Here is a 13,353-nt window from a genome sequence, read left to right as displayed (position 1 = left end):
CTGGAGAAAGTTTTATGTGCACTTGAGAAGAGTGAGTATTCTGTTGTTCTAGGGTGGAATGTTCTGTATATGTCTATAAGGTCCATCTGGTCCAATGTGTTATTCAAAGCTCTTGTTTCGTTGCTGATTTTCTGCTGAGGCGAGCTGTCTATTGCTGAGAGTGGCATGTTAAGATCCCTTCCAGTTAATGTATTCATATCAGTATGACTCTATTTTGTTTAACAGTTGTCTATTAGTTGGCTGCTCCCATGTTGGGGGCATAAATATTTATAATTGTTAGATCTTCTTGGTGGATAGACCCTTTAAGAATGATGTAGTGGGGGCACCTGGGTGGCTCAGTGGGTTAAATCCTCTGCCTTCGGCTCAGGTCAAGATCCCAGGGTCCTGGGATCAAGCCCCACATTGGGCTCTCTGCTCAGCAGGGAGCCTGCTTCCTCCCCTTTCTCTCTGCCTGCTTCCCTGCCTACTTGTGATCTCTGTCTGTCAAATAAATAAATAAAATCTGAAAAAAAAAATTATTATCTTTAAAAAAAAAAATGATGTGGTGTCCTTCTGTATCTCTGACTACATTCTTCGGCTTAAAATCTAAATTATCTGATATGAGAATTGCTATCCCAGCTTTCTTTTGAGGCCCATTGACATGAAAGATGGTTCTCCATCCTTTCACTTTCAGTCTTGATGTTTGTTTAGGTTCAGAATATGTCTCTTATAGACAGCATATGATGGGCCCTGTTGTTTTATCCAATCTGAAACCCTGTGCCATTTTATGGGAGCATTTAGGCCATTCACATTGAGAGTGATTATTGAAAGATACGATTTTTATTGACGTCATGTTGCCTGTGAAGTCCTTGTTTCTATAGATTGTCTCTGTGAATTTCTGTTCTATGTCATTCTTGGGTTCTTTCTTCTTTTATAGAACCTCCCTTAATATTTCTTTAGTGGCAGCTTGGTGGTCACATAATCTTTTAAACCTTGCCAGTCTTGGAAGCTCTTTATCTCTCCATCCATTCTGAATGTCATCCTTACCTTCAGATACAGTATTCTTGGCTGCATGTTCTTCTCATTTAGTGCCCTGAATGTCTTTCCAGCCTTTTCTGTCTTCCCAGGTTTTTGTGGACAGGTCTGACATTATTCTGATTGTCCTTCCTCTGTATGTAAGGAATCTCTTCTCCCTAGCTGCCCTTAAGACATCATCTCTGATTTTATGATTCATATATTTCACAATTAAGTGTCTCAAGGTCTTTCTAGACTTGTTGACCTTGGGGGGTGTCCTCTCTGCCTCTAGGACATGAACACTTGTTCCATTCCCCAGATTAAGGAAATTTTTGTCCAGTATATTTTCTACTATATCTTCTAGTCTTCTCTCTTTTTCCACCCACTCAAGGATCCCAATCACTCTGATATTGGAATGGTTCATGGTGTCATTTATTTCCATAATTCTGTTTTCATGGCTTCCAAGCTGTTTGTTCCAGGCCTCCTCCTTATCCTTCTTTTCAATCAGTTTGTCTTCTAGATCACTAATTCTATCTTCTGCCTCATTTACCCTAGCTGTTAGAGTATTTAGATTAGATTGGATCTCATTGATAGCATTTTTAGGTTCTGCCAGATCAGCTCTCTCTTCCACCCTTGGAGATTCTATGTTGTCACTAATGGTCTTCTCCAACCTAGTCATCGCCTAGATAATTGTTACCCTGAATTCAAACATATTGTTTATGTCACAGAACTCTGTGACAGAGGCCACAGTCTCTGAATTTTTCCTCTGTTGGATGTTCCTCCTCTTAATCATTTGGTGAGAGGTGGTTAAGGGGATGTATATCTGGATATATCAACCATGATCCAGTCAAGTTGAACCTTGAACAGTTTCGGAGCAATCAGAAGTCACCACCAAAAAGAAAGAAAAAAAGGAAAAAAAGAGAGAGAGAAAGGGAGAAAAACAAGAAAAAAACCAGCGAAAATGAGTCCCAAAAGTAAGATTTGTATAGTACAAAAACAAATACACAGAAACACTGACAGAAGAATAAGATGGGAGGGTGGTTAAAAACCCTCAATGTGGGCGGGCAAGGAAGGTTATTTCAGTTCTTCCTCAGTGTATCTTGTTATCTTCCTTAAACAACTCAACTTTCCAGATATATAGGGAAATTAAAACTGTTTTATATATAGGGGTAGTATTGAATAGGGGAAAAGAATTACCTAGAAGCTTATATCTATATATATATAAAGAGAAAAGAAAAGAAAAAGAAACAGGTATATGTATTAAAAAAGTTCAAGTTAAAAAGTTACTATGTAATATGTTGTATTAAACATCTAGATATATTAAACTTCTATCATATTACATGATAAGCATCATGTAATATGTTTATAAACAACAATGTTTATAAACATAAACATCTGCATATGTTGTATACAAACATCTAGATGTTGTATTAAAATCTAGTTGTAATGGTAAGTAGGTTAGAAAAATAAAAGAAGAATCGTGAGAACAAATATTTTTTAAAAATTTTATCTATGAAATATGCAGGTTTGGGGGCAATACAAGGGGCTTAATATATTGTTTTCCTCTGATGTTGGGGTTTTACAGTTTTATGGGGACCCTGTGGTTATTATCCTCTTGTTCTTTTGGCTTGTATTCTGGGGGAGGGGCCTGCTACATTGTTTTTCAGTCACTCTTGCCTGCGCTGAGCTGTCCTGCCCCCTATCAAGAGGCTGGGCTCTGTGGATACTGGTTTTTCAGGCTTTTGTTCTCTGGAGCTTTTTGTTCTTTGGTGGCCCTTTGCAGCTTTTCTGAGGGTTAGTGCAAAGTAAACTGTCTGTACCCACACCTCCACCTCAGAGAGAAGCCTCAGTCTGCTCCCCTCTGGGTGGTCCAGAACACATGGACTCCCCCTTTGCAAACTCCACTGAACACCACAGCCTCCCACAGGCAGTGTGCACTCCCAGCCACTGTCTCAGTGGTCTCCCAAGGCCGCTTTAGTGGCACCCCAATGCCACTAAAACCGAAAGTGATATTGGTCCAGGTGAGCCCAATACTGATGCCTGCTGTTGCTGGAACTGCTGTCTAGAGTCCATGCCCATGCCGGGTGTACTCGGACCCCATGGCAACCCAGGTTGCAGATTGCTGCAGATTTCTGGCAGGAGCCTGTGCCAGGCTGTCTCAGGCATAGGTGGAGATGTGCCCAGCCCCAGCGGTGGTGCAAGCTGCAGAAAGCCACAGGCTCAGAGACCACCAACTGGGAGCCCTGCCTGGCTCTCTCAGACATGGGTGCGTGCTGGCTGTGACCGCTCTGGGCTGTGGGGTTAGGTCCATGCCTGTGGCCACCGAATTCCACCAATTGCCTCTTAAAACTCTTTGTTCTTTTTGAGTGCTTTTAACCAGACTCCACGTTAATGCTGGTTCCCAAGCAGAGGGCACTTTCATATTGGGGTATTACTTTCCAGTGGGTCAGTTCTGGTGACTCCCTCCCCCTTCTGTTTGACCTCTGATATCAGTCTAAGCATTCCCACTCTGCTTTACCTCTCCACTAGTGTCTTCTGCCACCATAGAGATCCAGAAGTATATAATCCTACATCTCAGGCTGGTTTCATGGGTGTTCAGAGTGTTCTGATAGATATTTAGCTCAAGTCAGGGGACCGGTTGAAACAGGGTCTCCTACTTCTCTGCCATCTTGCCCAGCCCCTTTCATAAATTTATTATTAATGAATAAATGAATTAGAATCTTTTCCTAGAATATCCATCTCTATTCTTGTGCATGAACTAGATAATGTTTCAATGTCAATATCTGGTGGGGAAAGTCTATCATCATTACTCTTCTTTTATTAACATTTCCTGACAAACTTTATGTTCTGGTTGTCAAATTCAAAAGTGAAAAGTATCACATTGAACCTCAGGCCTTAAATCTATTAAAAATGTGGGGATAACTGACATTGTCACAATTATTAGTTTTCCCATCAAAGGACATATTCTTGGAGCACCTGGGTGGCTCAGTTGGTTAGGCAACTGCTTTCAGCTCAGGTCATGATCCTTGGGTCCTGGGATAGATCGAGTCCCGCATTGGGCTCCCTGCTCCAAGGGGAGCCTGCTTCTCCTTCTGCCTCTCCCCCAGCTCATGCTCTCTCTCTCTCTCTCTCTCTCTCAAATAAATGAAAAAAATTTTAAAAGAAAAAACATATTTTGCCTCTCCTTTTAATGACCTTATGTAGGTTTTATAGTATTGATTTTATACTTAATTGATCATCCATGCCCTAAATTTCTACAGTACGAACATTTAGAATCATTCACTATGGCCTTTTATTACATAAACTGATTAAATTGTTCTCTAATTACTTCGTGGGTTTTCATCATGTTTTCAGGAACCTGTAAGCTCTTTAGGGGAGGAACTTATGTTCTGCAAGGGTCTGGCACAGCCAAGCACTCAGGAAATACAGGTTGACATCACTGCTGACCAAGGAGAGGGTGACTAGAGCTGGTGGTCAGTGGCCTCTCCTCACTGGTCTGGCTGACACTCTGCTCATTCTATGTGAGCATTTCTTTTGGAAGGCAGCTGTGGTTAGTAGTTCAGATGAGGAGGTTCAGGGTGGGGACTTGCCCCTCTCTGTCCAGAACCCGCTGCTCAGTCATGTATTGTTGTGTTCACAGGCAAACTGGCATGGAGCGAGTGTCCTCCCCACCGGTTTCCACCTGGAGCAGGTTACCCCCAGTAGGTGCCGAGACCGGGGAGCCGAATATGGTGATTCCTGGATCTCGCCCTGTTTCTGTAAGACAACTCTTTTTCTATCTACGTGCACCATTTAGATTGTCTATGGGAAAACAGACAAACAAGTGAAATATAATTTTGGCCCTTCCCAATGAACTCAGTGCCATCAAATGTCTCCGTGATTTGCTTCCTGAAAGTAACTGGCTTGCGACAAGGGACAGGGGGCGGGAGGGTTAATTCACTGTTTAGTGAAAATACAGACATGATTTGAACTGAGTCAGAAGGTCCAGGTGTCACAGAACATCTGATAGTCAGGATGGTAGAGGGAAGAAAGAGCATGAAAGTCAGGTCAGCAGACAGGGAGATCTGTGTTTGAACCCTGCCAGGCAAACGCTGCATGACCTGTAGACATTATTTTCCCTGGGACTTAATTTTCTCACCTGTAAAAGGGCCATCGTGTTTCCTTCCTCAAAGAATTGTTGTAAGGGTGAAATGAATTTATAGGTGGTAAATTCTGCCTGCATAAAGTAAGACCTCAGGAAAACACCTGTGCCATTTTGACCAGCCCTCATTCTCCCAAGTGCACCCATGCTCCACGTGCCACACCATGGCTAACGGGCTGGGCAGGTCTGGGGTGGCTGGTATGAACAACCACATTTCCCCCCAGGTGTACGATGAGTCCTCACTTTATTCCCATACAAGTAACTTGTCTCTATTTCACAAAACACAGAAGGACTCCAGTTGTGGGAGCATAAAGGCCTAGAGAGAAGATGTGACAGACATTTCCTCTTGCATTCCTTTGCCTCCTCGAGTACAGCAATCGAACCGATTCCTAGAGAGGCGGGAGTTGCAAAGGGTTGACATGTAATCTTAGCTTGTTGTGCTTAAAGTCCTTTTTTTTTTTTTAATTTTATTTATTTATTTTACAGAGAGAGATCACAAGTAGGCAGAGAGGCAGGCAGAGAGAGAGGGGGAAGCAGACTCCCTGCCTAGCAGAGAGCCCGATGTGGGGCTCGATCCCAGGACCCTGAGATCATGACCTGAGCTGAAAGCAGAGGCTTTAACCCACTGAGCCACCCAGGTGCCCCTTAGAGTAAAGTCTTTTTTTTTTTTTTTTAAGATTTTATTTATTCATTTGTCATAGAGAGAGAAGCGAGAGCGAGCACAGGCAGACAGAATGGCAGGCAGAGGCAGAGGGAGAAGCAGGCTCCCCGCCAAGCAAGGAGCCCGATGTGGGACTCGATCATGACCAGGATCATGACCTGAGCCGAAGGCAGCCGCTTAACCAGCTGAGCCACCCAGGCGTCCCAAGAGTAAAGTCTTAATAGAAGGATGCAAGCATTACATTAATAAAAAAGTCTGTTGCTTCACAAATGCCAAAATATATGGCTATTTTAATTTAACAGTAAGGATTTTAGGTGGCTAAGCTTTTGAATCCATGTTTATCTGTGAGGACACTACCATTTTCTCAAGTTACATAACAAAATTACATAATTAAAATATATATTGATATTCATGCTTGATGGACCTTATACTTCACAGTCTTTAAATAAGAATTTAGCGAATTAGCAAATTAGTGGGGTGCCTGGGTGGCTCAGTGGGTTAAAGCCTCTGCCTTCGGCTCAGGTTATGATCCCAGAGTCCTGGGATCAAGCTCCGCATCGAGCCCTGCATCGGGCTCTCTGCTGGGCAGGAAGCCTGCTTCCCCCTCTCCACCGCCCCGCCTGCCTCTCTGCCTGCTTGCGATCTCTGTCTGTCAAATAAATAAATAAAATCTTAAAAAAAAAAAAAAGTTTTGAATTAGCAAGGCAATGAGCACAGGGATCTTCTTTTGTATTTTTTAAGGATTGCATTTACCTTAAACCAGAACATATTATCCTTTATTCAGTACAGAGGGAGGCACCCACAAAACCGTGTGCTAAGTGCGATACCTGACAGTTTAGAGCGATTGCCTTTTCGAGAAAGATCTCTGACGATAGAACACTTTTCGAGACCCAGCACAACCCACGCATTTCGGGTACGTTGCCTGATTTTAAAAAATATTTTTTAAAATATTTTTAAATATAAAATATTTTTATAAATATCTGAAATAATAAAACTCATCCCTCCTTTTGCTTTTCTTCCAACAGTTAGATACTCCTCGAAAAGGTTCACTGACCCTAATGGAGTTTGCTGGTCACACGTGGACAGGTCAGAGTTTCTTCACAGGTCAGTTTTCTCCACATATAAATAAAATGATGTCGTATGTGAGGTTTCAAGTGTTGGAAAGAGAAATTAGGGATTATCTACCTTAAGAGGACTATTTTGACACGTAGGAGGAAATACCAAACGTTTGTCCTCTACATGCAGACACAGAAGTCTCTACAAAGAGCAAAGATGCAAAACTAAGCACCTACCTACTTTTGATGTAAAGGGGAAAATGCCCAAACACTCTTCGTTAAATCGAGGCCTCCTCTCAGAAAAAAGGAAAAGTCTGTCTCATGAGTCTTATGAGAAATCAGTGTCTCTCTCTCTCTCTCTCTCTGCAATAGTTTTCATGTTTTCCATGAAAACCTAATCTTACTTCTCTTTGAAGATCTAATGAGAAAAAATGCTTCAGAAAATTAATGCAAATAGTCTAACTATTTTATAATGGGTTGCTGTACAGCTACAAACTCATTTTCAGCCTAGTAGCTGTTTTTAGGATAAAGTTTCTAGTCTGAATTTAGGCCAATGATGTTTTAGTTTTCAAAATTTTTTGCCAGCACTTTTAAGGAGGCACCAGAGCACTGTCACGAACTGAGCCACTCTGGAATCAAATGCCTGTTTTTCCATCCTCTTCGTTGAGGTATCTTAGGAGAGTCTCAACCTCTCTGGGCCTCCGTTTCCTCTTTCATTAGAGGCTGGGTGGATAAAACCATCTTTGGAAAACACACGTGCAAAGAACCTAGCTAGATTCCAAGTATCTACTGTTTGTTCAAACATTATGAATAATTTGTTTTATATATAATCTGAAATGTGAAAGATAATCAGCTATTGTAGCGCAAATGCTATAGTTTTAAAATAAATCTAGTAAAACAGAAGCACTGAGACAACACAGCAATTTTATCACTGTTTATACCAGCCCTTCCATAGTTCTGTAGTCTAGTGCTGTCCAAGATTCTTAAGCCCTTTTACAATTTTTCTCCTATGCAAATAGCCCTAGGCCACTGTGCCCTTCTGTTGCTTTTCTTTGTACGTTTCCCAGCAGCATTCGCTCTCACTGTTAGGGACAGTAGTTCCTTCTCTAAAGGGCAGCCCTGCTCTGTTATCAGTTACTGCTCTGCCTTGTAGATGGTTGGAGGAAAGTAGGCATCAAAGCATGTTTATTAATAAATAAACAATGTGCCAAGTGGCTCACTCTGTGCCAAGTTCTCTGCCAAGTGTTGGCATTCAAACACCAAGGATGTTTTGGTCTGTGCCTCAAGGACCACTCAGTGTAGTGGGGAAATGGAAAGGACCACGAGAGAGGGGAGGCAGCTGGATATGCAGATGGGTAAACGGACAGAGAGGCTTCCCAGAGGAGCCATGCACCGTGCCACCCAGCGTAAGCATCACGTGGTACGTGAGAGAGAGAGAGAGAGATTGACTCCAAGGATGGCCTGGAGACTGCTGCTGAGGGAGAGAGCTCACGGAATCTTGATAAATCAGGTTCTGGAGATGTTGACCGCAGCGGGCTCGTTTTAAATCTGCACACTTCACTTTCCCCCATTCCTGTCAGTATATTCTCTTATCGTTAATTTGGTGACTATCATTATTGATGGTCAGAAGCCTTTTTCATTTCTATAAGAATAACTGAGGGTACGTAAGAGACATATTCCTCTATTTCTAAGCATTTACTTTGTTTTCTTCTGACAAGCAAGCATGTAATCACTTTCTTATCCTTTGTTTCCAGGTCAGAAAGCTAATAGCGGGAGCTATTATCGACATTTGTTCTGTGGCAGAAAAAAAAAAAAAAAAAAGAGAGAGAGAGAAAAGGAGAAGCTGTGGGGTATCCCCAACAGTGGGAAGGATCTCTTAAGGCAGCTGACATTGTTTCTGCCCCCATGAAGTGGTAGGGCTGCCAGAGCTCCCCACTCAAATTCCTGGGCCTTAGGCATCCACCTCTAGGTAGAAGATTCTAGCAAACCCACCAGCTCCAGGAGGACACAGGACCAGCAGCACCCAGGCTTAGTGGAGGGCAAGCCCCCTTCTTTCCTTTCAGGACCCAAAATGGCAGTTTTTGCATATTTCCTGGTTTATGTAAAAGTGACATGAAAACACATTTTTTTCTTTTTAAAAAAAAATTCTATCTGCATAGAATCCTTTTGAGATCTGGGACTTATTAGCATTTTTAAAAGAGTTATTTTTTGGTTGGTGTTTCAGGTTCACAGTATCCACCCAAGTCTTTTCAGAGGACAACTCTGATGACAAGAAAAAGATTCCAAGTGGCATCTTGATGGAACTTGAACTTCAAAGCCTCAGCATACCATTTATCACTTGAAAAATGGAAGAACAAGTATTATACTCTGTTTGTCTGACAGTGAAACGTGAGCCTGTCTGAGAGAAACGCAAACAAATAAACAACTTAATTTTGAACACTTGATTTGCAAAGAGAATACAAGTCAAATTCACCAACCTTCTTTACTGGAAGCATTCCAATAAAGGTTCTTTAGGCTTTGCTCAGAAGAATCTGATCTGTGTTTATCATCCATCTTTTATCAATTATACACAGACACACACATAATCAGTGCATGTATTCACACACTGCTTAACAATGGGAGAGGATATTATCTAGGAACATGCCATTTTGTGACATTGTGTCTTGACATGTATTTTGCATCTCACTCTGTTATTGATCCATCAAAATCCTAGCACTAATAGATATCACTCCCTTCTCTAGAAAAGAACAAAGCCGTCTTTGGTACAATATGCCAGTTTGACTGAGGTTCAGATGATCCGAGTAGCTGTGCTAACTTTCTTTCATCTTTTTTAAAAAAGTACTTAAGTCACCGGCCTCTTCGTGGAATGTCAGTGGCTATTTCGTGAGCCAATTAGGTTTTACTAGTTTTCATGCTCAAACTCAGTCTATTCAAACGTAGCCCAAACTTACTGATTTTTAAACCTGAATATAAACATAAAGTATATTGCATATGGTTTTGCAGGTGAAAGTGTTCATCTACTAGAGGGATGGTTTCAGCAGCCGCTTTCTTGTTTGATCACAGTGTGACCTTTGCTCAGATGCCACCTTTGCCATAAAGCCTTTCCAACCCCTCTGTCTAAAGTACAGGTTCTGTCCCCTCTGTCCTCTTGCCCTGCTTTGTTTTCCTTCAGGGCATGTATCCCTATCTGATGGTCATATAGAAAATGGAATAGGGAATGTCAAGAAAAAATGATCGATCAGAGGTCAGGCTCTGGAGCCAGTTTCTTTCATTCCCTCTCCCCATGGTTTTCCTCTATAGTGACTTGTATCCTTAGGCTCACTTTCAGATCTCAAATCACCATAATTTCTTTTTTTATTTCAGATACTTACATTTTAGCAATCTCTTTTTTTATTAATCCAAAATGAAATTTTATCTATCATCATACAAATGTGTAATAAATTATTTTCAGATTTCTGGTTGTAAGAAAAGAGAATCTTGGCCTATTTATAGATGTCTGAAATTAACAAGTGCATTGGGACTGGAATTAATGTCGTCATTGATCAGGGAGTGACAGAACAAACACAATGCTAGAGTCACCTTTCCTCTCACTGATCATTTCTCCCTTACATTCCTGACTCATTTCTTATGGTAACACAGCATGTGAGGGAGTAGATGGATGGCCACAGCTCTGTAATATTTTTAATGCTTAGTTACCCACACAAAACAGACTGGAGAATTTTGAGAGTTTTATAAACTCTCCCTCAACATTAGCTATAGAAACTTTCAAGAGAAAATATCAGTCTCAATTTAGCGGCCTCCAAATATGAGAAATTACTTGACATGGAAGCAGTCTGGAGTCCCAGTTCCTAACGGCCTCTAGTTTAGTTTCTCTGGTTACTAATTATGGCTAACTGTATCCTTTCTAGCCACCCTGCTCTTACAGAACCGCTCAAGCTCATTTCTGTCAGTTTCCAAGAACCTTGCAACTCCTTTCCTATCAGCACAGACTTCTTAGAAGGAAAATGACTGGTATGCATTCTAAACTGACATTAAGAAAGAGTATCCAAGATAAATTATTTTTTTCATGCAGAAGCATGGAATATATTTTATGATAGCTTTACTTTATATGGCTTCTGAGTTTTGTAAATGAGAATCTGTTATTGATATATGTATTGATAAAAATGCTTTCAGAAATAGAACCCAGTGCAGTGATCATGATTCATATCTTCTAAACATTTCAGTAAGATAAAGTACAATCTTAGAAATAGCAGAGACTTGGCTCTGCCACTGAATTTAAAAAGACTTGCATATAGCATATATTTTTACACCTGTATTAAAGATAACATTTTATATATAGGTTAAGTGAACCTTAGAGGTTAGTAAATAATGTTTGTATCAAGGATGGTGCTTTCTGAACTGATTTGGGAAAAACTGGGGCAGTGTTTTCATAATAATCTACCTTGATAAATAAGTCTTAGAATTTCTCTGTTAAAAATTGAAAAAGGCAAAGTAAATAACTCCTGAGATCAATTTTTGAATGAAGGTTAATAACTACATTAATGGAAATGTCTGTTAATTCATCCAAAACCAAGGAAGGAATGAAGGAATTTTAAAATAATATAAAAACAGGGACACCTGGATGGTTTAATCAGTTAAGTGGCTGCCTTCAGCTCACGTCATGATCCCGAGGTCCTGGGATCAAGCCCCACATCAGGCTCTCTGCTCAATAGGGAGCCTACTTCTCCCTCTCCCTCTGCCTGTTGCTTCCCCTGCTTGTGTTCTCTTTCACTTGCTGACAGATAAAATTTTTAATAAAATAATAAAAAGATGTAAAATGCCATAGAAAACTGCTAAATTTTATAAATTTAATACCAACAGTAGTATCCATACTGATGTTATTCTGAACTAGAATGGAATTTCTATGCCAATTAAGAGGTACATTTTTATAATGTCATAAAATATGTGGGTATTATATTTTTATTGTCCCTGCTTCATTATGACCACAGATCATTTCTCAGGAATTTTAGCTCTTTAATTTTTAATTAAAATTGGAAAATTTTTCAAGACCTCATTACACTCGTAAGACGTCTTTCCAGGGCACCTGGGTGGCTCAGTGGGTTAAGCCTCTGCCTTCAGCTCAGGTTATGATCTCAGGGTCCTGGGATCGAGCCCTGAATTGGGCTCTCTGCTCAGTAGGGAGCCTTCTTCCCCCTCTCTCTCTGCCTGCCTCTCTGCCTTCTTGTGATCTCTCTCTCTATCAAATAAATAAAATCTTTAAAAAAAAAAACACAAGATGATTCCTCTTAAAAAAAAAAAAAAAGACGCCTTTCCTTTCCCAATATTTATATAACTTGTGTACCTCTCCAGTTTCTAAAACACGTGTTATTCACTCACTTATTTCTAACCGGCTAGCATACTTTTCCCCGTGAATTAAAAATACATAACTATACGTGTTTGGGAGGGTTTATCTCATTTATGAATACCCCAATTTAAGCTCCGCCCCACACCCAGGAGATGACATTCCTGTGTGATAATTATGGATTTATTATTTCATTGAATATTCACCAAGCACCTTCTTTGTGTCAAATTCTGTTCTAAGCATTGGATTGAACATGACAAAGTCCAAAGTCTTTGCCCTAATAGAACTTCAATTCTGGCAAAGGGGAATGATTATAAACAAATCAAGAAAAGCATTCTAGACAGGAAAAAACACACACGCCTAAAACAGGAACATACCTGGAGGTCTGAGGAACAGAAAAGAGGCCAGTGGGACATGGCTTGGAATTAGCAAGGGGCTGTATCATAGGAGATGAGATGGGTGCAGTAATTGGGAGCCAAAGGATTAAGATCCTTTTTGACCTTGGAAATGGTAAATTATCTGAAATAGGCAGCCACTGGAGAGTTTCCAAGAGGAGTGATGTAATCTGACCCCAGAGGATGTTCTGGATCAGAAGATAGTAGCACAGCTGGTGAGGAGCCAAGAGCTATTGGAGATGTTTTGAGATTTGAGCCAATAGGATTTTCCATTGCATTGAATGTGGAGAAAGGAATCCAGATCAATTCCTAGGATTTGGCTTAACACTAGGGAGCATGCTGTGACATGTCATGTTTGAGATGCCTATTAGAGGGACACCTGGGTGGCTCAGTCAGTTGAGCATCTGCCTTCAGCTCAGGTCATGATCCCAGGGTCTTCGGAGCTAGTCCTGCATCAGGCTCCCTGCTCACTGGGGAGTCTGCTTCTCCTTCTCCCTCTACCCCCATCCCCTGTTCATGCTCTCTCTCTCTCTCTCTCAAATAAATAAATAAATAAATAAAATCTTTTTTTTTTTTTTTTAAAGAGAGATGCCTATTAGATGTGTAAGTGGGGATGTTGAGACATTTGGTTAACTGGACATGGGTTTAGAGAGGAAGTACAGACTGGAGGGATGTATTTGGCAACTGTCAACATCTAGATGGTATTTGAGTGCCAAACTGGATGAAGTAACCAAGAAACTAAGTGTAGATATGCAGGGAAAACAAGA

At 40.9% G+C, this 13,353-nt stretch overlaps 1 protein-coding gene across 3 annotated transcripts in view; it reads left to right on the top strand.

Moving 5' to 3' along the window:
• Positions 1-9,380, top strand: part of FAM149A (family with sequence similarity 149 member A) — a 61,284-nt gene extending 51,904 nt beyond the window's left edge. For 2 of the 3 annotated variants that reach the window (XM_032329147.1, XM_032329148.1), the window contains exons 11-14: positions 4,634-4,751; positions 6,580-6,708; positions 6,821-6,899; positions 9,075-9,380. In XM_032329147.1, the coding sequence (XP_032185038.1) occupies positions 4,634-4,751; positions 6,580-6,708; positions 6,821-6,899; positions 9,075-9,148 (400 nt within the window). In that variant the 3' untranslated portion in view covers positions 9,149-9,380. Of the gene's footprint in view, positions 1-4,633; positions 4,752-6,579; positions 6,709-6,820; positions 6,900-9,074 lie in introns of those variants that run through there. The other variant, XR_004282268.1, reaches the window with a different exon arrangement.
• The last annotated feature ends 3,973 nt before the right edge of the window (positions 9,381-13,353 follow it).

The sequence above is a fragment of the Mustela erminea genome, chromosome 21 (genome assembly GCF_009829155.1).
Source record: "Mustela erminea isolate mMusErm1 chromosome 21, mMusErm1.Pri, whole genome shotgun sequence".
NCBI classification, from domain to species: domain Eukaryota; kingdom Metazoa; phylum Chordata; class Mammalia; order Carnivora; family Mustelidae; genus Mustela; species Mustela erminea.
Note: the sequence above shows the minus strand (reverse complement) of the source record. Positions and strands in the feature narration are given on the sequence as shown.